Raw genomic sequence first — 27,279 nt, forward strand, 5'->3', positions numbered from 1 at the left:
ATACTGATATTTAAAACATCCTACCCTGTCAAATTAAATCCACCAAATAGATAATAGAAAGTTCAAAAGACTATTCATATAATCTTTCAGTAAACTATCCTAGATCCTTGTTTATTTTTTCACAATTCATTCCCACAACACCACAGCATACTAATTACACTGCTGGCTATTTAAAAGGGCAAGAAAATGAAAAAACAAACAGGTTCTTCAAAAACCAAGTTAAAAAAAAAAAGGAGTTCAGAAGGGACACCCTCACCTATTCCTAAGGATTCATAAAAAGATTGAAAACAAAAAAGATTTATAAATCACATCTAAATCTCATTCATTATATTCCAAACCACGTAGATGGCTTTTATCTAGGGAAATAAATAAATACTTTCAAAATACCAATAAAAGTGAGATAATGCTTGGCTCTGAAAAATAGTATTTTCTTATCTATTATATATTGAATCTCTTTATTTCACTCAACATTGACTTTATAGTAATTTTAAATAAACATCCATCACTGAATTTCTATGACATCGCCAAGAAATTATTAAATGAAATGTAAATTCAGTGAAATCCACACTAAATTTAATGTGGAAAAAATGTCAAACCACATGTAATTTGAGTTTTTATTTGCTACAAACTTGATATGTGGCTTTTGGCACATAACATACCTTTCTAGTTCTATTGTCCTCACCAAATAATTATATTTGTTTCCCCTGCTATAGAAGACCATGGTTTAGGAATGGGAGACGAGGAATGGATCACTATTTGTTGGTACCTGTTTTATCTATCACCCAGATTTTTTTTCTAAAGATAAAATGAGAACACATATATGTACATCTTATTCAATTGTATATGTTAAATGATGGAAAGCACTACCCAAATACTAGATGCCATTTCTGATACTGTTATTGTTGTCATAAGTGACTGACATGTAGTAGAAACCCCAGAGGCCTCATGAAATACACAAAATAAATGATGACCTAAATATCATCATGTCTTGAATCAAAGGGACTAGAGCTTTTCTAGTATTAGACATTTAATAAGCATATCAAAACTTATTATCTATTTAGTTATGCGTTCAATAAATTAATTGCCTATTATGTGATAGTCATGTTCTAACTCTGAGAATACAACAGTGAATCCACAAACCACAATCACGGATCTCCAGATAATTTGGATTATCTTGCTTTATTTCAATTCTTTCATGAATTACATTGTTTATCCTTTAGGTACTAAGCAAGAGAGACGGGCTCTCAATGTTGAAGATTAACAGCAAGGAATCTGCCATCATGTAAGGAATGGGTTCAAAAGAATTTGGAATTTCTCATTTTCTGGTCCAATAAGTCTGTACCCTAATCCATACACTGAAAATAATAGGAATTTGAAACATTGAGCAGCCACAGTGATTTTAAGTTCTTACAGCACATTTTAAATTGTCTGATAATATGAAGTTTGCTGTTGAATTAATGTTTTAGAAGTATATGGAGATAATAGTGCTACAAAGCATTATTAGGGAACAATAGATAGAAATCTTAAAGATCATCTGACAAGATTCATAAGGATTTTCCCCTTCAAATTCTATTATGATTATATTATGAAAAGCAAAGTTTTCAAATCAACATTCCATCCTTTACATACACAGTCTCTGCATTATAGTAAACTCTGTGTGCAAAAGTGCAGTATAAACTGAATAGAATTTCAGTGTAAATCTGGCATGAATTGAGACTATTATCATTATCAAAACTAAAAGTCACTTTTCCAAGAAAGGAAGGATTTTGAAATGTCAAGTATATTTATTAAAAGGAAAGGCATATTTATTATTAGTATTACCGTGACAAAGCAGACAACTAATAAATATTTTCAAAGAGGTTTGGTAACATTCTAGGCCTTGTGGGACTTAAGAATTACAAATATACATCCCTGCCTCTCCAGGCTGGCCAAAAAGCTGAAGAGACAAGACAGACACATCAACAACCTCTTAAGAAGGTGAAAATCTTAGCAGGACTTAGAGACCAGGCAGTTGCAGGACTTGGAGACCAGGCTGTCATGGAACCGCTTGGTGTGGGGACCAAACATAGGAACAAGAGATGGGGAGAGAGAGGTGTGAGGAGGGTTGGTGGCTACTGTCAGTGCCTGTGCCAGACTGATACATCTAACACTTTTGTTGAAGTGAGGGAGGGGAATTGGTATCCAAAGCAAAAACGTATTCAGGTGAACCGCTTGAAAGCTGATGCCAAGAGTTCTAGGGTGGACTAGAGAACAGTTATGAGTTCATGCTTCAAATTCAAGTTTAGACAGAAGAAACTGAATCAGGGCAAATGAAAACAGAAAGGTAACAGAAGCCCAACAGCTCTGGAGAGGCGCACCGGAGGGTCTATGCAACAGAATAACTGGAGTAAGAAGACTGAGCCCAAGGTGTGGACCACTATTGGACATCCATCCCAGTATAAAAGAAATTCCTGGAGAGAATAAGGGGCTGGTAAACAACTAACACGTGGCCAATGATTACTGCCAAGGTGTAGGACCTCTGGGAAGCTGCCACCATTGGTATTGCAAAGAAAGGATAAAGTAGCACCGAGAAGACAAGGGCTTCCAGTGTTTAGAACTTAGTATGGAGTCGCGCATAAGTGGAACACGGTTGGCTCCATAAGAAAAATGAAGACTTCACAGGACAGCAAACACCTCTAACTTTCAAGGAGAGAAGATTGATGACCTCTGTGCTGTCCCCCTACAGAGGGGAGAAACAAACAGAACATTGCTCTCTCACAAAGGAATTTCCTGTCCAGATTGAAGACTACCTTAAGAGAAAAAAAGCCCAATGATTCTAAAATCTGGTCCTGACCCTGAAGAAAATTTGATAATGCTTTCAGCATCAAACTAAACAAACAAAAGTGAATCTCAAGATAACTTTCTGCTTCCTGTAGCCACAAAATGACTGAGGAAGGCCATTCACTCAACTTGTTGCTTGACATCCACAAATATTTGGGTGGTGATATTTACCAAATATTTCTGGAAAAAAATGGATCCAAACCTAGGGTGACTTATCTGGTTGTCCAGAGGAACTGACAGCAAAGGGGATTTCAACACAGCCCTGTTTTCCGAGGAGTCAGGTGTGTGTGACTGTTACAGAATGTGCAGAACAGACTGAGCACAACCTCATTCTGCACAGTGAAGTATTAGATTGATCCTCTGGTCCTGGATTTCAGCTGAATGTTGGTTCCCTGCCCTCCTCCATTCAAAATTAATTACATTAGAGAAACTCAGAGTAAAATATTCTGCAAAGCACACTTTTCTCACTCTCCTTGTCAATGAACTTCAAATTGCCCTGTGATTTGGGATTCACTATCCTACTGTCTCTATCCATTTTGAAATAATTTAAACTCCCAAGTGAGGCTAAAAGCATACAGAACAGAGAAACTCAAGTGGCTACTCCTAAAACAAAAATCAGAACAGTCTCACTCGCTTAAGACCAACACATTGCTGGTTTCCCTCAGGAAAAAAAAAAAATGATGACAATCACCTCAAAGACACTCCAGCAAATAGGCTCATTCCCCGCCCCCCAAAAAAATTGAGTACCTACTATGCTGAAAGTAAAATGTGTAATAAAAATGCAGTTATGTCCCTGACTTCAAAAGGTTGTTTTCTGAGAGAAAAAAACACCTGCATGAGCCTATGGCCATTCAAACACCAACGCCGGGAAAGGCTGGGAGGTGTTCCCTCCTAGAAGAACTTCCCCAGTGGGCACTGCCTCTCCTCCCAGACACAAGCACAGGGGCCCAGTTACTGCCACAACCTCCAGCTGAGCCCCTGACACATACTCAAGTGATGTAAATGTTTTCGAGATTGTCTCCCCACATATACCTCTACAGGGGAGCACCCTATAAAAATGCTGTAGCCACCAGCTTGGCCCTCACATAAGTTCTCCATTGTCTGCTCCCATCTTCCACCTGGAGCCCTCCTAGATGGACATCCAGTTTGCATCTGGATTCTCTATCCCAGTCTGGTCCCGGCAGAGATTGGCAGCTCAGGGAGATAGTTAACATGGTTCCATTTCTTTTTATTCCTAAAAGATCACCTTTTGGCCACATGAATGAAAGTCTATTGGAAATGACCAAACAGGTCCATGGCCACAGGCAGTCCACTGGCCAGCAACTCTGGGTCTGTATTCATATGGAAAGAGAACCTAAAACTATCAGCATTGGCAACCCCTGAATGCTTAGGTTTTGGGAGCATAGTAACAGTTACCTTACACACATTTTCTCATTTAACTTCCCAACAAGTCAATGAAACAAAAATTATTATCTCCATATTCAGATTATGAAAACTGAAACTCAAAGATTTCTTGAGGGTTCTCTAACTAGAAAATCTAGGTGTTACTCAAATGTTATCTATTGACTTGTAAAACTAGTGCTTTCAAACTCTAAATGATTTCAAACTGAATGAAGGAATTGAGAAAAGAGAAGCCAAGAGAGGTCTTGGTTTCCAGGAATATTCATCTGACCCATCCTTGGGAAAATAAACAGAAGAGCAAGCTGAGGCCACGTAAATGTCTCCACAGCAGGGCCCAACCCTCAGCTTAGGTGTGTGGTGACACTCAAGGAATTGGGCTTAGAGCTGCAACTATGGGATATCCCCATTCTTACCATCCTGTCCCCTGTACCAGGTCAATTTCCTGACAGAGGCACTCAGGATTACAAGGGTCTCAGCATAATGCTCCATTTTTAAACTAAAGATGCATCAGACACAGAGCATCAAGCAGCTCCATGGATAAGACCACGATTCAGCAGACCCTGTGGCCCCTTAAACCCAAGGGGCACCTGCGACAATTAAACACTGTTGGCGTCCACCCTACAAAGAGGGGTCTGATGATTCCTAACCCCCCAAACAATGCAGAATGAAATCTTACATTTTTCCATATTTCTGTTAGTGCTTACTACCATTTTTCCAATGTTGTAAAGTAACAAAAACAAGAGTCAACATGGAGCTAATGCAAAGATTACAAGAATTAAAACATTTGAAGAGCCCTGCACTGTGCCTAAATCATGGTAAATACCAAATAAGTGGCAAATCATAGTATTTTATTTAAATCTCAACAACAAGCACTGTGAGGTAGATATTATATCTCCATTTTGTGAATTACTGATTGAGGTAAGAAATTTCCCCAGCATCATTGGTTGAGCTCTGATTTGACTGGCAACTACCTACCTATTACTAAGAAATTGGAAACTGCTCTGTGGGTTATGAAAACAACAGGAAAATTTCATCTCCAACAGCAGTATCCCATGATAAGATCAAAAGAAATCCATTTATCCAGGTAACTTAAAATTCTCATTACTTCAGCAGCTCCAAACCATCATTCCTGGTTATGAATAGCCTTCCTTCTCTCTACCACTCCAAATCATATCTGTTCTTGCAGTTGAAGCCCTAGTATTTTTTGAGACCTTCCCAAATCTCTGTAGCCCATGTGATATGTCCTTTCTCTGAAATTATGTGGCTCTTACAATCTCAAAGTTGTCATATTACTACTCAGCTATTCCACTCATTTTATTATTCAACAAGTATTTATTAAATGCCTAATATTTACCAAGCATTGTGCTGGGGGAAGATAAGCATGGACCCAGGCTCAAGGTTCTTTCAGTCTAGGATATAGATGAAGGCACTGAAAGAAATAAATCTAGTAATGTCCTCCCAAAAGGTGTAAGCTCTGGGGGAAAATAAAGAAGATATTAATAATACTCAACAGTATTGATATGGGGAGTTGAGGGTGTGAAAACAGAACAGCTGCCATCCAAGAGATGAATAAGTATGTCCCAGCAGACTCCCGGAGAGGACAGATTTTAGGCCAGTGAAGAGCACTGTGATCAAAGGCCCAGAAGGAAAGAGAACCCAGCATGTTCTAACAGCTCCCAGGAATTCGGTCTGATCACAGCACTGGTTTAAAAAAAAAAAAAAAAGCAAGGTTGGCACTGGGCATGGGCCAGACTGTAGATGCCATGTGCACATACACAGGAATGTGACCTTGTTTGGTGGAGGGTGAGTGGTCACTAAGCACTGCATATAGAGAACCAGACAACATTTGCATGTTAGAAAAAATAAATTCCAGCAGCCATTATTGTGAAGAGGTGGGGAGGCAGTTTCTGAGAATATTACAACAGGTCAGATAGAAGAGTGTGAAGCTCTAAACTAAAAGTGACACAGGGAGTGAAAAAAAGGAGTAAAAAATTAAAGATAAAACTAACAAGAGAAAATGATAAAGACTTCATCTCTTTCCTGGCATCATGACTCTTTCTCTCATGAATGATCCTCTGAATCAAAGATTGCTGATTCCCGGGCCCTACCTGGTGGTGCAAGGGGTTAAGGTGCAGCACAATGAAACTATCCACAGCCACTGTGGCACAAGTTCAATCCCTGGCCGGGGAGCTGACCCACATGGTGCAGCAGACCTCTCCTGACTCGCCCACTGCTCCCCTCAGCAGTGGGGAGTAGATCTGCCTGTTCTGCTCCCCACTCTGTCTCTGGTGAATTCCCCTCACCCCTTGCACCTCTGGCCTGTACCCCAGTTCTTGTATGCATAAATAAATAAATCTTAAAAAAATAGATTGCTGATTCCCAAAGTGAGCTTTCCTCAAAAATGATGGGCGGTGAATGGAGGTACAGAGCAAGAGCAGGGAGGGACACCAGGTAGGCTAGCAAGACCCTCGGGGCTTACTGGTTTCTAATCACTTTTTAAATTCTGTTCATAGCAGACAACGTCAATGACTAATCCAAGCCTGTTCCTCGAGTCTCCTGGGAAACAATTTGGTAGTTACATAGGAGTGTTTCAGTCAGTGTGAATTTTTATTGACGTGCTACTCATTTTCCTTATAGGAGCCAGGTTACCATCTTATCCAGGAAAGTGTGTACTTTTAAATAGCAATTCTGATAGATGAAGGCAAACACAAAACTTCTTTGAATTTAGGCTATTGCCGGACCAAAAAAAAAAAATTCTCTAATGAAAGATTTTAATATTATGCCATCAATATCCCTATCTCAGAAATAAATGATGATGTGTGACAGCCTACCTTCAGGGCTGCTGAAAAAAAAAATCAATGATCTTTTTAAAATCTGAGCTCTGATATTTGCAAAGCGCTTTTGGTTCAGATGAGGAAAAGCACTAGAGGAGTATACACAAACAGACAAATAAATCAATCTATTAGGAAAAAAGAAATTGCTCACCAAAGATAAACAAATCACTCCAAAGCAGAATTTTATTAAATTCTACTTAGGTCTGATCCTCACACAAGCTATAAGGCTACTTCCAGAAAATCTCCCCATATTCTGGCTGCAAGGGCTCTAGGAACAGTTCTGGGAGCAGTGCTGACCACTAATGGCCAGATAGCTCATTTCAGTTTCCCCAGTCATCACCAAGAACTGGCTTGGAAGAAGTCATTGATTAAAGTAATCAGTCAGTTCTCTACATAATAATGCTTTAGACTTCTCATGGTTTAAATATCAAAAAGTCTTCCTCACTTAAAAACTAGTAGTAATCAAGTTGCCTGGATCACACACTATCTTGTGTTTTTTGATCAAGGGTTCACAGTTAATTTCTTTGGCTTTGTAAAGTGATGTGTGCCTCTGAATCAGCATAAGCTATCAATCTTACTTTCTTGAATATAAGCAATGCAGTCATAATTAAATTAATTTTGCATATTACTTTATCATTTTATTTCCATGGATAGAATGAGACATCCTTACTAGAACTTCTGAGAGTTTACAGAACAAGTGCACAGAATTTAAAGGATATCATTTGAAGTTTATCATGAGTGCCTTAATCTTACCAAAGAGATCACAATATCATCGTTTGGTATGTACATTCCCTCATGTTCTTATAAACACACACTGTCTTCTAAGGTTGCACCCTGAGACCTGTGCCACCATAAATATGGTGGAATAAAAATTAAAAGGGGGATTGTAACAGGATGGTCCCCAGGAAAGGGGGAAGTTCCAGGTTCTCTGCCCCACCCAAGGGAGGGTGGAGTGAGCTGAGAAGAGAAGTAGCTAGAGAAAAGAGTAAGGAAGGAAGGAAGCAGGATGGAGAGCAATGAGAGCTGGGGAGTCACATGGAGCAGAGAGACACGTGAAGAAGTTGCACTTGCTTCTTGGTTCTGGACTGGTTGAAACAGACGTGGGTGAGAGACCCATGGAGAGGTTAACAATGGCAGCTTTTATCTTGGCTTTGATTTTGCTCTTTTCCTCCCAGACATGTCTGGCTGTTTCTGACCCTTTTCCATAGGTCCCTGCGGGAAGGTGCCTTAAACTTGTGGCAGGCTTTTGGGCCCTGCTTTGGGCCAACCCTGTTTGGCTGGACATTTACCCACAAGGGGATGGGTAACTTTGGATGCTTCATTTGGAAACTATATTCTTTGTCTTTTCTGTATTGCACACTAATTATGTTAAAGTTTATTTCCATTAAAAGTCTTATATACTTTGTCTTGATGTAGCAGTGGCAGAACCTATTTAGAGTGGGCAGGTTTGGGGATTTTGGGGTGCCTCTCTCCCTGTCCTGTAACAGATTACCAGTAATAACTGTCATGCATTTTTGAGAACCAAAAGAGATTTAAGCACAAGTGGAAATGTCATAACTGTTGAGTAGGGAAAAAAGAGAATGCGATTACATTTTTTTTTTTTGGCATGGAAATTAGCTTCTACACATCCCCCAACCTCTTTTGCTCTTCACAAGACTTCAATATATTCAAATAACGGCCTACACAGAATCAAATATGAGAAAAAAATGTCTAGTGATACAGGAAATATATACATAACTATTTTGAATCCTCCCTCCCTATGAATCAGTGAATTAAGTTTCAGAGAAGGAAAGAGAATTCCTGGTTACCCTTGGTTAAGTCAGAGGTAGGATTTCAGTCCTTCTTACCTTTTTTCTCCTTGTCCAGCACTCTCTGAACTCCACTAAAATGCCTTACCATTTAGTGTCCTATTCTGTTTTTAGGATGAATAGGGTCTCCACAATTAAATCACAGAATCCTTAAGCCTTCATTATTATTTATCATTAACATTTTATTCTCAACTGCCTTACCCTTCCTCCAAATTATTCAAAATACTACTTACATAAATTAATCATCAGGCATTTAACCTCTAAACACCTTTATGAATTCCAGTTTATTGGCAATTTTACATAAATGTGAATTCTCACTTTCTAAATGAATTTAAAGACCAATTGCAAACAGTCTGCTAATAAACATTTAAAATTAATATTTGACTATTTCCCCAACCAGTCAGATATTCAGACTGTCAGCCTATCCAGAATATTCAAAATGGCCAGCTAGCCCTATTTTAAATTAAACATAAGCCCATGGGATTTAGCCTTTGTGCGCTTTGCACATTTAGACTTGTGTCAATATAAAGAGTCAATACAAATCTAATACAAAAACACTCAATCTCCTATGCTGAAATTTTATAAAACCAAAGATTCTCTTAAAGCATCAATACCCTTTTAGAGTCATCCTTAAACCTCCAAACAAACTCAGTCTATGGGGAATTTCATTATAATTGAATATGGAATTGCGAGTTGGATTGTGCAACACATTAAACAATTAAACAACCAAGAAGTTTAATTAAATTTCTAATTCACTTTGGATTTTCATTCTATCTGCGATTATAAGGTTTCCCATATTCAGGAGTCAGGAGTGCCCTACTGAAAATAAATCTGCAATGTCAATAGTGTGCAATATACTGTCAAATGCATGGAGGCATAGGCCCTGCAGCTCAGGTAAACTAGAGTGGGACTGAGCTTCCTCCTCCACTGAAAGTCCACTGGATCCTGGATAGGAAATCAGCAGCTGATGACAAGGATATTGGGAAAAGAGGTAGGTCCCCTTTTATGTAAAAGGAACACTCTACAAAAAAGATTAGCATTGAGAGAAGAGGAATCAGCCAGGAATGAAAGGAACCAGGGTCTGGTCTCAGTCTCACTACTTGCTACCCCTATGGCTTTGAGCACTGTTCTCTGCAGACAAACTTATCCTAGATCTGCTGGAAGCAAAGTCTGAGACTCCCTACACACAGGCATTTTGGAAAAACCAAACCAACCTATGAGAGGGCTGAGGTGAGAAGGGTGTGGGTGGTGGTCTTGACCATGGGAGTTTTGAATCTAGGACTTGCGAATTCACACCCTAAAGAAAAACCTTATGAGAGTGTCACGTGTCCGTATATGTGGTATGCATAAAGATGTATATGAAAAAATGTTGTATATACAATGCAACATGCCTCCAAATTAGCTACACTGAGGAACAGGCATTGCAGAGAGTATTTATCAAATTGCATGAGCCTAGCACCCTAAGCAAAAAGGCAGCTTAGCTCAATACCCAGATACAAAAGTGTTTGCAAGGGAGACGAAATAAATCAACCATAGGGCTCAATGGACAGGTCATAATTGTGGCCAACCATCATTTTAATCTTGATACCTCCTTTCTTGAAGGATTCAAAAAGCTTCTAATTCATTATTCCTAGTCTCTATGGTATATAGAAAATCCATGAAAGGCTCTCTCTGGTGTCTCCCCTAGTAAATCAAAACCCAGGAAAACAGTTGAGTCTTTTCTCAGTCTAAAAGATATCCAGGTCATAATAACTGGAAAAATCAACGTGAACCCCTACCACAATTAAACAGGCCAGGAACAGTTTCGCCTTACTAAACTACATATGACCTCAGGTCTATTTTGTTATGTATGAAACACTATTTCCAAGCTATCTAGTTTTTAAAATGCACTGACAGCAACAGCTTTAATTTAAAATGCCAGTGTTCAATATGTCAAAGCTCAAATATTCTCTGAGAAGGAGCTTTAATGCATATATATTATTAATGCACCATCAGAAAACAGATCCTTGAGTTGATTCTTTCCAGAGAGTCATTAGTCAAAGATTACATAAAGCAAATTTGGTGTGTCATAATAGAGGAGAGAAATTTTACTTCTGGTTTGGTCTTGCTATCTAGGGGAGAAAACAAAGAAAAATAAAGCAAGTCTATGGTTTGGGGCTAGGAGATAGAAAAGCTGGATTGAATAAAGTAGTTTTATTCCTTATTCATCATTTGGGCAAGAAACTCTCTAGAAAAAATTGAGGAATGCATTCCTACCATATGGTGTGCTGGGAGGGGCACCGTGAACTTTCTCTCAACTCTGAGCTGTGTGGCTCAGGCAGGGTATTTATGTCTCTGGTCTTTAGTGTCCTTATTCATAGAAATAGAGATAACTACTCTCCTCATAAGTTTCGCAAAGATGTAATGAAGCAAATTTTAGAAGCATAGCACTCAGCTTAGATTACAATGTTAACGTCAGCAAATGCTGATTTTCTTAAAGGATTGATGCAAAGAAATATTGGAAAAATAATAAATACAAGAGGATGATTTTTGTTTAGAATAACAGACTTGATTTTAAGATAGTAATATTTTTAATGAAATTTTAAATTTTTAACACCCATTAATTTAGGGCAGTTGTGACTTATGAAATGATCTTCCATTTTTCAAATGGTCGATTGCTTCATGCAGGTAATACAGTTGTTTATGTAGTAATATAAGACATGGGTAGGACTAAGCAATCAAGGACCACAGATCACTGGAACATTCTAAATACTTCAGGGCAGATAATCTGAATTCTTAGATCCCAGTGTTTTCTGAGAGAAAGGTATTTAGAAGAAAGTCTGCTACTCTAATAAGTGACAGGTCAGAGACATTGTTCAGATAACCACTTCAAATCTCACTCTCCCCAGAAAGAAGATAGTCAGTGTTAGTCCAATGTTTATCCCAAGGGGAAAAAATGACAGAGCTATCACACTGTGTCAAAATTCCAGTGACTTACGTAACACACATCCCATGTCACCTAAGTACTGAGGAAACAAAACGTATACATTTATTTATAAGTCATCTTCATCCACCCTGAACGCTGACCAGGGGTTTGTCTCAGACCATGAGGCTTTTCTCCCCCAATTTTTTTACCTCTAAAAATAAAAACTCTGAGACTGAAATCACATTATCTAGATACCCGAAGGAGGAAAACACCCAACCAAATAAAAACACAATTTCGCATAAGTCATGTTAGGTTGAATCTTGTGATAAGGTGACCAAAAATCTAGCCATAAATTAACCTGTAAATTATGGTTTAATCTACTTTATTCTAAGGAAAATCTCTGAAGCCAAAGCCATCTTTACAAATTGTTAATAATATATACCATGCTTCTTACTGTTTAATTCTGTAAAGATATCAAATTCTTTTCCAATGACTTCACTGAAAAAATAAGTGACAACTATATAGGTTCTAAATCATTTTTCATCTACTGCATGAATACACTATACAAGAGCCCCTCTTGCTTGTAAAACTAAAGAAAACTTTCATCTTTGGAGAATAATAGTAGGTATTCTTGCAGTAAATGAGATTGTGTGGTGTGAGGGAAAAGGCTCTGGATTCAGACTCAAGTTCAGTCTTTGCCACTTGTTAACTGATAAAAAAGCACACACAAAATACTTAATCTCTCCTCTATTTTCTATTTTCTTATAAATAATACTTTCTGGCTGCCTCATAGGACTCTTTAAGAATCAAATGCTGTATTATCTAAGAATACTTTGGAAACTAGTAAGCACTATATGAAAGTAAGGAATTATCTCTGTATGCTACTAGATTCTAAGTATGCTACATGAAGAAATCAAAATACAAAATCTTCCCTTTAATACTCAGAATCAAAATATTAATATGCTTTGCATAACCCGAAGTACCAAAATTGATTCTGAAACACCTTGAAAATTAAAATGTCTCACATTTTTTCGTAGGGACAGCAATTGGAGTGAAATTAATCATTCAGTTTATCCATACTTCTACCTAATCCATGTCAGCATTCAACTAGTTAAATGAAAAAATCTTCCCAAATTAAGTTTCATTTATTTAAGGGAAAGAATGTTTAAAACACAGGCTTGGAGGAATAGCTACCTTCAAATATCCGAAGGGTTATCGCATAGGAAAAGAGTTAAGCGATGCCCTACTTGAGCCCAAGAATTAACACTAGGAAATCATATTTGGACAGGTTTCAACTCATTATATGGAAGAAGCTAAATACAGCTGCAGCAAATAATTCCACAGATAGTGAGTTCTTCATCACAATAGGCATTCAAGTAGGGGCCACACTTGCAAAGGATTTGGAGGAAAGGATCAGACATTGAATGGTTAGAATAGAGACTTTAAGTTCCTTTTAAGAGTGTTTGAGTTTTTAAAACAGTAGGGGTTCTGAAGAACTTGATCATTACATAGATATTCATAATACATGGGAGGAAAAATCACCAAGAACAAATCAATCTTTCTAAATTACATATCAGCGGTAAATAGGTTTTTCCTAATTATTAAATGCACAAAAAGTATACACCTAATCAATCACCTACTTTTTCTAAGATGAAGAGGAAAACTTTCAGTTACAAATGCCTTTTTTAGATTTCCACCAGGACTAATTAATCTTTCAAAATTTGCTGGGCAGCATCACAGGCATTGGACTTTTCTATGTTGAAATTTCTAATTCCATTCTATGTTGAAATTTCTAATTCCATTCTCCTCACATCAAAATAATGTGTGGTATAAACCATTTTGTGTACCTTGCAATTTATCACTGCTTTGCAATGACATAATACTGACTTGAAAACATAAGACTTGTTATAATGTAAACTCTAAGAAAAGAGAACTTATTTATCTTTATATCCCTAGTGTCTAGACAAATTCTTAGGCATGTATCAGATGCTCATTAAGTACATGAACCAATGAATGAATTCAGATAGGCAAAATTCAGTCTTAATAATCATTTTAAGTATGCCATTTTATTTCCAACTAGACTGTTACTGCTTATTGTCCCATGAAGAAGAAAAATCAAGTTCTTCCATCACTTCTATTGTAAGGATTACTAATCTTCAATTGTAAATTACTTGTGTAGTCCAGCATCATAATTGTTATTATCAAATAATTTCTAAACAAGAAATATCCTAAAGGTACAATTTGTGACATGAACTATTAAGTTCAGATATGTAGATTAAAGCTTGTTCAGTATTATAGAATGCACTGATTATCTCATTCTGTTAGAGAAAACCATATACATAGTTGAATCACTACAACAAATGATTCCAAAACAAACCCCTTCTTTGTGTTAATCTCTACATTAGCCAGACAAGCTAGAGACAATGCAGTGCTCACCACTGCCAGATTAGGCTCTCCTGGCTGGAGTATCATTGCTCATAAAAGAAGAAGGAAAAACATACACACAATAGTTTAAAGGCTCTGTTACAAAAGGTCTAGGAAACCAACACTAATTCAACTTCATAATTTTATTAGCATTTAGTTTTAACTGGAGTAATACTATTTGTTGATGGGGATTTTGATATTTATCCTTCACTCTTCCTCCTGCCTCTAATTTCTCCTTCCTTTTAAGCATGCTCAATAATGCCAGAAAAATGTCAAATAAGTATTAAATATAACCAAAGAAAAAGGAGAGAGGTTGATCTCCATTAGGCAATAACAGAATGAGGATACTATTTAATATTTACTAATGCTTTGTCATGCATGAAATGCTTTTGCATGTTTCTGGATCAAGCAGGCTACTGCAAGACTCCATTTTATGACAGCTGTGGTTTTCCTGAGCACTGTCCCGTGTCCTACTTCCTTTTATTGCTGCCAGGAAACTGCAGTTTAGCTCTCTATACTGACTTAACTGCCAATTTTGAAAGGTTATAGACAATGCATTCAATTCAGGGAGAGTTGAGCTGGCTCAAACTTGGGGAGATTAATGTGAATCAGTGAGCACTGACAGCCTCAGCACAGACCAGGGGCAGTGGGTCATGTCAGCATGGATTTCAGATCCATAAACAAATTCTTCATATTAAAAACTGGTAATGAAAGCTTTCTAAGGAGAAGGAATAATAGTTTGTTATTGGGGAAAAAAAAATATTTTTTGTCCAAAAAGCAAAAATTAATATGGGAACACAATGCAGAGATGGTTTGTGAACTTGATTCTTTGGTTATTATGCCTATAAGACTACCAGACTTCCAAATAGATTATGGCAGGCTTTGAAGGTGCAGAAAATGCCAAATCAGGTGCCACCACAGTTAAAACATCACCCCCACATCTCGCTCATTCAGACAGACTCTCTTAACATTACCATGGGCTTCCTTCCTTGTAGTTTTCCTGAGGATATTTTCTAGAAAGGAAATTCAGAATAAAATACAGGCATTGCTACTGGGCAGAAAGTGCTTCAAGAGAATAAAGAACCATCACAGATTAAACCATCCGTGTTGATGTGGTTGACTACTGAATAAAACTCACCCTGTTGTTGCCACCACCTGGATGCTATAGGTCTTATAGTGCTTTCCAACAAACCACATGATAAAACTTAACAAAATCATGTTTCTGAATAGATAAGGTCTGTTCTCTGGGCAGATATGTTTGATATTTGATATGCCAAATACAGATAATTAATTCAGGTATTTCTGTTTCATTTTGGTGGAGTAGAGAACATTCTGGATCTTAATCATTATAATGTTGTGTTTTGTTCTGTTATTATTTTTTTACACTGATATCTTATTTGGTTCCTCTATATTCCTGCTGTAAGTTAAACCATCCGGTATTTTTCTTTTTCCTTCTGGCTTATTTCACTGAGCATAATTCCTTCTAGCTCCATTCAGAGACATCCTGCAGGGGAGGAGGCGGGAGAGGGATCAGAGGGAGGGAGGGAGGAGCACAGGGGACTGAGGTGACGGGTGCACGGGGGCATTGGTGAAGGAAATTCTATGGGGACTACACCTGAGGGGGTGGGGGGAAGCAAATATTGTTTACAAATGAATAATGATGTAAAAAAAAAACCCACACTCTATGAAAGGCCACTGTATGGTTCCATTATAGCTGGGATCACTTAATGGCAACACACACTCATTACATTTCCTAGGTTTAAGTCATTTCTTTGGGCTCTAAGACAGGAGTCGATAACTAAAGTACATTGGTCAAATATAGCCCATTGCTTTCCTGAAACATGCCATACTCATTCACTTACATACAACCTATGATTGTGTCATTACTCTAATTTCCTGAATTTGGGAACATTCACAGAGACCATCTGACCCACAAAACCTAAAATATTTACTCTCTGGTTCCTGTTCTAGAGATGAAATTTTTGGTCTCAATAGATATTTATCTATTTCTTTGAGAAGATCAAACAGATCGCTTGATGAAGAAGTTGAAGAAGAGGGAGAGAAGGAAAAAGAAAGAGAAATAGTAGCAACATAGTGTAGTGGTTAAGGCTTCCTATTAAATTATCTGACTTAGCCTCATGTAGATATTGATGGAAACTCCATCTGGGTAAAAGTATTTTAAAAAGTTAGTATTTAAAATTTCACAATTAAATTTATTGCCAAAGCTTTGATTTATAAACATGAGTGTCTCATCAATCAACATCAAAGACCATCTTCTCTTGAGATACTCACCAGGTTGCTTACTTTTGAGTTGGTTTGTAACAGCTCAAGAGTTCTAGAGCTCAATAGATCTAGAGCTTCAGTCCTTTAGATCACAGGATGGCAAGGGGAGGCCCACTCTCCAGCCTGCTGAGTCATTCCCCATAGGGGAAGCACAGGGGTCAGAGTACTGGTCAGGGCCCTAATCCTACTGCAGAGAGCAGCATACAGTAGGGAATGTCACCCTCTAGGTGCTACTGAGAGTGTTAAGGTGACCAGTGAGATGACAGGACAGATGTGATGCATGGAACGAGACTTGTGATACCCACTGGTATGAAATGTAGACCATAACTGAATGCCATGTGGAAAAAATAGTCTTTAAGGACTATTATTTTGTCATACAATAAGAATTCACTAACTCATGAAGTCTTTGTTTTTGTTACTGCACTGGTTGTCAGAAACTTAGTAAAATTTCAGATCTACCATAAAACTATGAATGTCCACTCTTGTGGGGCACCAGACAAGGACTGACCAGGAATGTGAACATCATTAATGAGATCCCTATTCATTGTCCAGTGGAAAAACCATGAAACAGAAAGTTAGATCTAGGGACCGCATCAACTCAGGGGTCCAGGAGGTTCAGCCCTAGGACATTAAATGAGAACACCAGGCAACCAAAATAACCAAGACACAATTTCAATCTTATCATTTCAAAGAACACAAAAGGGAATATAATTCAGAGTCCACAGAAATACATTTCAAAATACCATTTTCCCCTTTCCAAATCTCCCAGACCCCATAGCTATTTCAGAGCCTTGCTCACCAAAACCCAAAACTTTATTTTTATCCTCACTCCTATGAGACATTCTTTTCACCTTCCTCCCTGAATTAACTATGTGGTTCCATTCGGCTGCTCTACTAATAAGCAAAAAAGAAAAGAGGTAAAACTGAGCAGGTAAGCAACAGAATGTCTTACCAAGTGCTATCAACACTACACTTGGATAATTTTTGTCTGACCCTATATTGTGAGAGAATTATAATGTGACAGAATACTGGAGAGGTGAGGCTACTGATTTAGCACAGTAATCAAGAGATATTTCTCTCATGAAGTGACATTTAATGCCAAGACCTAAAGAACAGGATAAAGAACGGGCTACCCAAAATGCAAGAGAAAATGCTCTCTCAGGTAGGAAGACCTCGCAAGTAAATGTGGAAGGCCTGTGGTTCCCCAGGAACTGAAATACACTCTAACTAGAGCAGAATGAGCAAGGGTGAAACAGTGAGCTGTGGCTGGAAAAATGGGTGGGACAAAATCAGAAGGCCTTCTTAGGTCCTGGTAAGAATTTTGATATTATACCAAATACCATAAATAGCCAACAAAGGGTTTCAATTAAGAGAGGACATAATCAGCTTATCCCAAATGCTTCCTAAAGAATGGATCAGTGGGGAGGGGCAGAAAATGCAGGAACAAATTAGAAATATGGCAACAGAGGGGGATAGGGAACAAGATGTCACTAAAATTACACAGAAGAAATGCGATGTTGCCAACTTTGGGGGTGAGGGGAGAGGAAATTATCTGGGAACAGATTTTCTCCTAAAGGCCCCCAGAAAGGAATGCAGCTCTGCCAGTGCCCTATTTTAGCCCAGAGAGACCAGTGTCTGATTTCTAGTCTAAAGAACTATCCCATGTAATTTGGTGTTGTCAAAAAAAAGTAGGAGGCTTAAATATTGAAGGTAAGGATGGACAGATTTACTCTGCAGAGGTTAGAGAGAGATTAGGGGAAATTCTTGGCCTCCATCTATTTACACTTGAGTAAATAGGGACTGGGAGGAAAAAATTATTTGAATAGAAATATCAAGAGTTCAGTCCTGAAATTCAATCCATTATATATTAACTGAAAATTCTAGTTAAAATTGCTTCAGCTCCCTCATTGCCACATGCACCAGGCTTCTAATAGTGCCTGGCAACAAGCAAGTACTCAGTCAATATTTGTAAAATGAATGAAAATTCCACTAGTGTTATCTCTCTGCAATTTAGACTATAAGGGATATCTTTAGATAAAAACAAAGTATTTCTGATAAAATATAATTGTGCATTTGAGATGCGAAAAACATATTCACTGCTTTTATAATACAAACTATAGAAGGTAAATTGCAAGAACATGGTCTTGCCCAGTGGCACCTGAGTTGAGGAAAATGCTTTCAAACATTGTCTGTTTGACTCCGACTATTTTTTTTTTTAATTTTCATTTGATAACATGTGTACCTTTTACTGCCAGTAATATCAAATTCCTTCTCTAGGTATATGGGGAATAAATTAGTGGGGGGAGGGGGAACACTAGCTCAGATTAAATGCAATTTGTGGAATTTAGTGGCTGGATCCCACTGGCCAAGCACTCCTGGGGTTCAACCTGGTAAACAAAGCTAAGGGGCCGCCCTCCAGATGCAGCCTGGCCCTGGAGCTCCTCCCCAGTTCTAGAATTTCCATACCCCACTTCATGCTCTTCTCACCACCACCATTACTATTAGCAATTAAAATTAAAATTTTAGCAGATATTAATGACTTTGAAGTCATATTTCCTTAGGTAATTCATTATAGCTCTATGTCTGGCACACACACAGTGAGGAAATCCCAGACAGTGGTGGTAATAATGTTATATGATCTTCCAAGAAACATCCTTTATATAGGGAATTAAATACAAATTGTTAGCATTTCAAGAATAGGGTCAAGTCAGTGAGAAGAAACTCTAGACAAGACTTTTGGCTTCCTTCAATGAACACCAGAGGCTAGTTGAAAATCTTCCACTTTTCACCAAATCATGCTTTTCACCCATTTTATTTTTGCTTTCTCTCTCGCTGAATTGAGTCATCATTTAAAAAGTCTTCTTATTCTATTATTCAACTTCTTTATTTCATATTTTGCCCAATTTTGACTTCCTTCTGGAACATTTATGAAAACCATCTGATCTTCTGAAGGTCCTCGTCACAGAGGAAAAACAAGAAAGACAAAACCTGACTCCAGCTTTGGATAAGAGGGTTTGAGTCCAGTTGCTTATTTTAGCACCTTCAAGAATACAGGAAATGCTGCAAACTGAGGTCCTAAACTCTACTGTAAATTGCATCACATTTGAACTTGAACAAATTTGCTGAATTGTTTCTGTGACTGCTATTTTCCTAAGCAATAAAATGGGTATGACAATGTTTATTCATTAAATCCAACAAGAAAATTCACAATACACTGGATATACTGGATCTTAGAGGAACATATCCATCTCTTCCTAATTTTGTACATTGCTGTAGGCACGTACATCCACATTTTCTGACATCATTACAAAAACTTGCTGAAGCTTATAAAAAAAATATTTGTCATCCTATTTCATAGGTAAATAAATAGAATTGTGATAAACAGTGACAAAAAGTCTTTTTGGGAAAAAGTAAGAAAAAGCAACTCACACCCATCAGTACTTTAAGATTTAAATACACTCTTTGTTGTGGGGTACCCAGAACAATAGCTTTCAAGGACTATTCAGCTCAATAACTGTTCCAACCTCAAGAATAATCAGTCTTGCAGCCACTTCTTCTCACAGGAAAGAAGAAAAAACATCCTTCTTCCTGCTGCCCTATCCAAGTGGGTCACTGCTGCTTTTCTCTTTGTTCAGCCTTTTTTAGGGAAGTTCGCCAAGTTCTGATGTGGTTCACTGCATATTTTAAATGCTGAAAATGGTTATGGCCGAAGAAGGTCAAAGAGCAGGGCTACCGAGCAAGCAGAAAGAGGTGCTTGGAAAAAGAGCTGAGATTTAGGTCAGTTCTGAGGAAATAATTTGCCTTTACCAAAGACTTACTGTTTTTTAGTATTCATGTTTTTGTATGGGCTTTTTTTATGTTCTAAATTAAAAGAAGTATTTTAAGTACCTTAAAGGTGATTTGTAATTTTTTTAAATAAAAATGATCCAATCATCCTATAAACAGAAGAATTGCCATCTTCTGTAAATAGAACTGGCAAATATTTCATCAGTCTTAAAATATCATCTCCCCTGATTTCCTTCCTACCCCTGACACCAATGTCTCTTAAAGCAACACTCCACAGAGCTGGAGGAGGGTGTGCTGGCCCCTATTAATGACTGGAAGAAGAGCCTGGAAGAACATGGTCTTGTTGCTTACTGCTTTTCATGTATTGTCATGAATGCTGTGGGATTTCTTTACTTTTTTCCTACTCCTTGGCTTTTAGAATAAAAGCACTAGAACTTTACATGAAGGATAAAATAGTCAAGTTTCAATCATAAGGAAAGTCCTAGAAGCTGCAGGACATACCCCGATTATTCTATTTTCCTGAGCAGAAGATAGGCAACAGCTGTCTTACAAACCTGGAAGCAGGGTTTGCCTACATGTTGAGATTCACCAAAAAAGGTGGGAGGAAATAAATAATAGATTATTCTAAAGCTTGAATAAAATTTGGACTGTTTTATTTTGCTATATATGGTCTAATCCCTACTTACAGAAGCTCTTAACTTTGGCTTTAAGCAATTCACAGTAAAGGCATTTCCACTTTCTCCCCATCTGCATGAATTCTGAAATACAAACAGTGACTTCTAGGGAGGGTGAAGGATACTGTTTAGATGCTTAGAAAATTCTCCAATATTAGGAATCCCACTTTCCCTGTCTGTGGTTCAGTCACCCTTCTCATGCAGAATCACAGAAAGTTCACCCACATGCCTATATCTGTATATACCTGTAAGACAGTGACTGCGAGTTGCATGCAACTCTACATTTCTCCCTTCCCCAGATGAAAGAACCTCAATTCTCAGTGACACAATCCTGTCTGGAATAAAGGTCACACTTCCCAGGTTCTTTTGTCAGATATGGCCATATGACTAAGTTCTGCTCAGTATTATGTAACAGAAGGGCATGACATTTTTGCAAAAGTAAGTGCTCACCTTCCACTTCTAAAATCTAGAATGTAGATTTTGCAGGTGGAGCTCCAGCAGCTGTCTTGAACAACGGGGTACCTGATAACCAATCTTGAGGAGAGAAATCAAATGCTGATGATGGCAGAGCAGGAAGATCTGGTCTGCCTCCTGATGATAACCCAGAAGGCTGACTTATCAAACCTCATCCACACCACTCCTCTACCTGCCCCAGATGCTTTAAATGAAAGACACACAACCATCTGTTGTGTAAGTTTCTTGTCTTCAGGGTTTATCTGTTTGACTTATGACAACTGTACAACTGTGTGAATATGTAACTTTAAGTTACATCTATCATACAGTCCAAGAACCTCCCTACACCAGGACAAGAGATTTACCTGCCCTCCACTGCAGAATTCCTTAATTCCTCTAGAGATTATATATTCAAACACAACCTGTAAGGTCCACCATTCTTCCCACAACAGCAAAAGCTTGAAATTAACTTTGTCTTCACACATTACCACCAATCCAACATCCGGTCAGTCCAATTCCACTTGCTCAACTCTAAGTGCTGCCAATCAGCTGAAATCCCACTCAAGCATCACACTAAGATCACGATGCAGCCACTGTCCATCAGAGACTGGACAGAGGTCACCAACTTTGTCACTGGATCAACCCAAAGAGGTTTGCTGCACAGCCACAGCATTAATGTACAAACCACCAACCTCTTTTTGTTTAAGTATTGCAAATAATAGCAATAAATTATAGGAACTCTTAAGAAGTACACTGGAAGATGTCTTCTGATTTCTTATGATTGCTAATTCTGATTACTTACAAGTACTCATGAGAGTAGTCAGATTCTAAGCACAAAAGCATATTACTAACAATAACAATGGGTATCACTTAATGCCTGATACCATATGACTCCTATTAAACAATTTAACTAGGGCTTTGCTTGACATACATTACCTTTAATATGAAATAAATATTATTATCCACACTCACAGAAGAGGAAACTGAAGTTCTGAGAAGTAAATAACTTGGCTGAGACCAGGCAGCCAGTTCAGACTGTGATTATAGTTGAGCCCATATTGCCTATACATTTAAATATAATCTGGTTGTATTAGTAACTCTCAAAATGTTAGCTAAAATAATCAAAAGAAATTATTTTTTCTCCCTTTAGAACTACAATAAAAGTCCTAATGCTACCTTCATTTTACATGAGCATGAGCATTTCAAAACAAAGCAAAAGAAAAAAAGCAAAACACCTGGTAGACTTTCTCCACAAATGGTGCCAGCAGACAAAAGAAAGAAATCAGCGTGCTTTTTCTTAATTTCACATTTTCCTAACACTTTCAACTAAAGAACAACTTATATGTTTCTGTAACAAGGGTCATAATGCACCTTTAATCCATAAATATGAAAACTGAAAAGAACCCCCTATAACGAAATATTCCTGTGTGATTATCTCTATACGCCATTACTTCAGAAATAGGTCTCATTTATTTCCACCTCTTTGTTGAGCTTCCACTTCAATAAAAGGGAAAAAACACTGAAAGAAATCAAGTCTTAAAGCATTCATTGAATAAGTCAACAATTTATCCCAAAATTGAAACAATAACAGATAAAAACAGAAATAGGTAAAAAGTCACTTTTTCTGTTAAAAATATTTACATGTCTATATATATATATATATATGTTTGGGGTAGTTCTAGTAAATTTAAATAAGTAGATAAAACACAGTAATTACATTAAAAGTTTATTATTAGAATAATTAATATTTTCCTGAACTGCTGAAAGATAAAGAAGTAGATAATTCCCACAAAACAAAAATCAAAGAGAAGGTTAGAGCTCCCTCTCGCTTTTTCTTGAAGAAATTCACCATAACATCTCTCTTAGAAGAAGTTGTCAGGCAGACAGGTTGGGTGCACTCATGTTCACAGCCAGTGCTTCCCCAAGCTCTGGGCACTCTCCACAAGCATTACAATATTTACTGGTAATTCATTATTCACAAGAGGTAACAGTAGTAGGAAAAAAGCACTTTGAAAAGTAGAAATACTCACAAAGCCATTTCAAACTGTTCCAGCCATTTTTTCTTTAAATCTTTTGTTTTGCAATAAAATTCTAATCCATTTTGTCCTTGGATATGGATAAGGTAGAAGCCATAAGACCACTGTTAAAATTAATATTCCTTGGGTTAATAGATATCATTTATTAATAATAAATTTCAAAATTCATAAAACCACCACCAACCATCACCCAAAAACTTCTCATAACATTTCAGTGTACAAACTATGATCAAGATTATTATAGTCAACTTCACAGATATGACAATTTCTATGCCAAATGCATTTTGCTCTCTTGATCATTAAAGCATTAGAGATAATCATACCAGCTGTGGCATTGTTCAATTATTTCTCACAGAGGCAAAAACATTTGGATTCATAAACCACCTCTGACATTATGCATTAGCGCATTTTCCTTAAATATTCAAAAGTTATGAGTCAATTCATTGCTAATTTCCAAGAATTCACCTTTTTATTTTCTTTGTCAGTTGTAGGATTGTTGGCTATTTTGTATTGTTGGAGATCTATTATTTCCTTCATTTCATAGTTATCACCTTTCCTTTTACATACAATCACTGCCAAATCAAATAAGAAGATATGCCTGAGAGAAAAAGAAAAGAGAGTGATTGATTTTATTTTTTTTAATTTTTTATTTTTACATCATTGTTCATTTTTAAACAATATTTGCTTCCCCCTACCCCCTTGGGTGTAGTCCCCACAGAATTTCCTTCCCCAAGGCACCCGTGCACCATCACCTCAGTCCCCTGTGTGCCTCCCTCCCTCCCTCTGATCCCTCTCCCTGCTCCTCCCCTGCAGGATATCTCTGATTTATAATTGTCTGTTTTTGCTTTGTTGTATTTTGTATTGTTATTATTTTTTCACACTGATGTCTTATTTGATTCCCCTATATTCCTGCTATAAGTGAAACCATCCGATATTTTTCTTTTCCTTCTGACTTATTTCACTGAGCATAATTCCTTCTAGCTCCATCCACACTGCTGTGAATGGCATGAGTTTATCTTTTTTGATTGCTGAATAATATTTCATTGTGTATATATACCACATCTTCTTGATCCAGTCATCTATTTTTTGTGCATTTGGGTTATTTCCAGGTTTTTCCTATTGCAAATAGTGCTGCAATAAACATAGGGGTACACATGTTCTTTTGAGTCAATGTTTTTGTGTCCTTTGGGTAGATCCCTAGGAGGGGAATTGCTGGGTCAGATGGTAGCTCCATTTTTAGTAGACAGAGGAACCTCCACACAGCTTTCCATAGTGGTTAGACCAGTTTGCACACCCACCAGCAATGTAGGAGAATTCCTTTCTCACCACATCATTGCCAACATATGTTGTTGCTAGTTTTTTTGTTATATGCCATTCTTACTGGTGTAAGGTGGTATCTCAATGTGGTTTTGATTTGCATTTTCTTGACGATAAGGGATGTTGAACATTTTTTCATATGCCTGTATTGCCATATATTTCTCTCTTATTACTGCTTTTGCTGCATCTCATACATTCTGAAAAGTGGTGTCCTCCTTGTCATTCAACTCAAAGTATTTTTTAATTTCTTCTTCAATCTCATTAGTCCAGTGATCTTCCAGTAGTGTGGATTTCAATCTCCATGAAGTGGGAGGGTTCCTTGTTTTCTTTTCATGATTTATTTCTAGTTTGAAGCCTTTATGATCAGAGAAGATAGTTGGAATCAATTTTGTGATCGATTTTGGAGAATGATGCATGTGCACTTAAGAAAAATGTGTACTCAGATTTTTTTGGGTGCAGTATCCTATAGATGCCTGTTAAGTCCATGAGTTCTATGTCTTTATTTAGGACTCTAATGTCTTTGTTTACTTTTTGTCTTGTTGATCTATCCATTGGTGAGATGGGGTGTTGAAGTCTCCCACTATATATGTATTTTCTTTAATGTCTGTTTTCAGAGCTGATAATGATTGTCTAATATATTTTGGTGCCCCTTCATTTGGTGAGTATATGTTGATGAGTGTTATATCTTCCTGATGTATTGTCCCCTTGATCATAATGTAGTGTCCGTCTATGTTTCTTTTTACCTTTTTTAATTTGAACTCTATTTTATCTGGTATAAGTATATCTGTTCCTGCCTTCTTTTTTGATCCATTGCTTGCAGGATTGTTTTCAACCTTTTACTTTAAGTCTGTGTTTATCTTTTGTACTTAAATGTGTAAATGTGTTTCCTGGAGACAGCAGATGGTTAGACTTTGTTTTTCAATCCAGCCTGCTACTCTGTGACTTTTTATTGATGAGTTTTTATCCAGTTACATTTAGACTTAATATTGATATGTTGGCATCTGTATTTGCCATTTTTTTTGGTCTTTTTTGTGATTTTATTCCTTACTTTATTCTGTTTTTCTTGTTCATTCCTCTGTTGGCTTTGGACTTCTTGTAGAATTTTTTGGAGTAGGGGTTTAGTTGTAACAAATTTTGGAGTTTCTGTTTATCTGAGAAGGTCCATATTTTTTCTTCATAGAGGAAGGAGAGATTTTAGGGTATTCTTGGTTGGCATTTGCTGTGTTGAGTTTGCTAAATATGTTACTCCATTCTCTTCACCCATAGCATTTCTTCAGAGAAGACTGAAGTTAACCTGATTGGTTTTCCCTTATAAGTTATCTATTTCTTCCCCTTGCCAGTTTCATTATTTTTTTCCTTGTCTTGGACTCTTGCAAGCTTCATTATTATGTGTCTTGATGTAGTTTTCTTTTCATTGTGGTAATTGGGTGTTCTTCTCGCTTCTTGTATCTCTATATCCATCTTTTTCATGTTTGGAAAGTTTTCTTCAATAATCTCCTTGAATAATTTTTCAGTTCCTTTGTCTCTCTCCTCACCTTCTGGGATGCCTATAACTCTTACATTTCCTCTCTTCATGGAGTCTGATAATTATCAAAGAGTGTCCTCATTCTTCTTCCTTTGTGCTTCTCTCTCCTTTTCTCTTTTGGTTCTTTTTATTTCTGTCTCTTCAAGAGTACTAATCCATTATTCCATTTCATCGATTCTGTTTTCATTGCTTTTCTTACAGTTCTTTATCTCCTCCAGTAATCTTTTCATCTCCTGCATTTCTTTTCTTTCCTTTCTTAAGGTCTCAATTTCATTTTTCAGTTCATTATTTGTCTCAAATCATTTTTTTTCTTTTTGTTTTGCTTTTTTTTAAATTTTGCTTTTTAATCATGATGATTGTTTTTGGTTTTCTTTTGCTTTTTAATCATGATGATTATTAATTCTCTGACAGGCAGAGAAGTTCTTCCATGACATTGTTGAGCTCTGGTGACTGTTTGTCTTTTTGTGGTGTGTCCTTCCCCTGCAGGCCTGCTTGGTTATTTATATTTTTCCTTCTCCTTGCTGTTTTCTTTCTAATTTGTTCCATGCATTGGGACATTGTGCCACTGGTGTTGGTAGGCATCTCTTTGGATTGTTCCTTCAGGGGTGTCAAAAACTGTTTACCAAACTGAGACCAGCACTGGTAGGCCAAAACTCCACAAGGGTGTTAATGCTGTGGCTGTGTTGTTGGGCACTGTCCCTTACTGTTCCCTCCCTCTGTATTTACTCAGTTCTAGCAGGGAATCAGCTAGTTGGATATTTTGTTCTGGTCATTAGGTGGCACCAGAGACTTGTACTTGCTGACCGGTGCTTTCTCCCAATGGTTCTCTGAGAAACGGAGAGAGGAGGGGAGTACCTCAACACAGGGGCTATTGTTCAAGCTGGGTGCTGTGTCTGCCCATGTTCACCCAGTGTTGTGCCCACAGCTGTGTGGATCCCGCGCCCTGAATTCTGTGCTCTAGGTCTCAATTCCAGGGTTATCAGATCCAAAACACTGGCTGTCACCATGTGCAG

The 27,279-nt window shown here is 37.5% G+C and overlaps 1 protein-coding gene across 2 annotated transcripts in view; it reads right to left on the bottom strand.

The window, feature by feature from the left end:
• Positions 1–27,279, bottom strand: part of VAV3 (vav guanine nucleotide exchange factor 3) — a 297,763-nt gene that overhangs the window by 118,147 nt on the left and 152,337 nt on the right. For both annotated transcript variants that reach the window (XM_037498172.2, XM_054690826.1), the window contains exons 14-15: positions 23,890–24,022; positions 23,419–23,528 (exon numbers count right to left, since the gene is read on the bottom strand). In XM_037498172.2, the coding sequence (XP_037354069.1) occupies positions 23,419–23,528; positions 23,890–24,022 (243 nt within the window). The remainder of the gene's footprint in view (positions 1–23,418; positions 23,529–23,889; positions 24,023–27,279) is intronic.

Source organism: Talpa occidentalis, unplaced genomic scaffold, assembly GCF_014898055.3.
Source record: "Talpa occidentalis isolate TD23 unplaced genomic scaffold, MPIMG_talOcc4v2.1 talOcc4.9, whole genome shotgun sequence".
Taxonomy (NCBI): domain Eukaryota; kingdom Metazoa; phylum Chordata; class Mammalia; order Eulipotyphla; family Talpidae; genus Talpa; species Talpa occidentalis.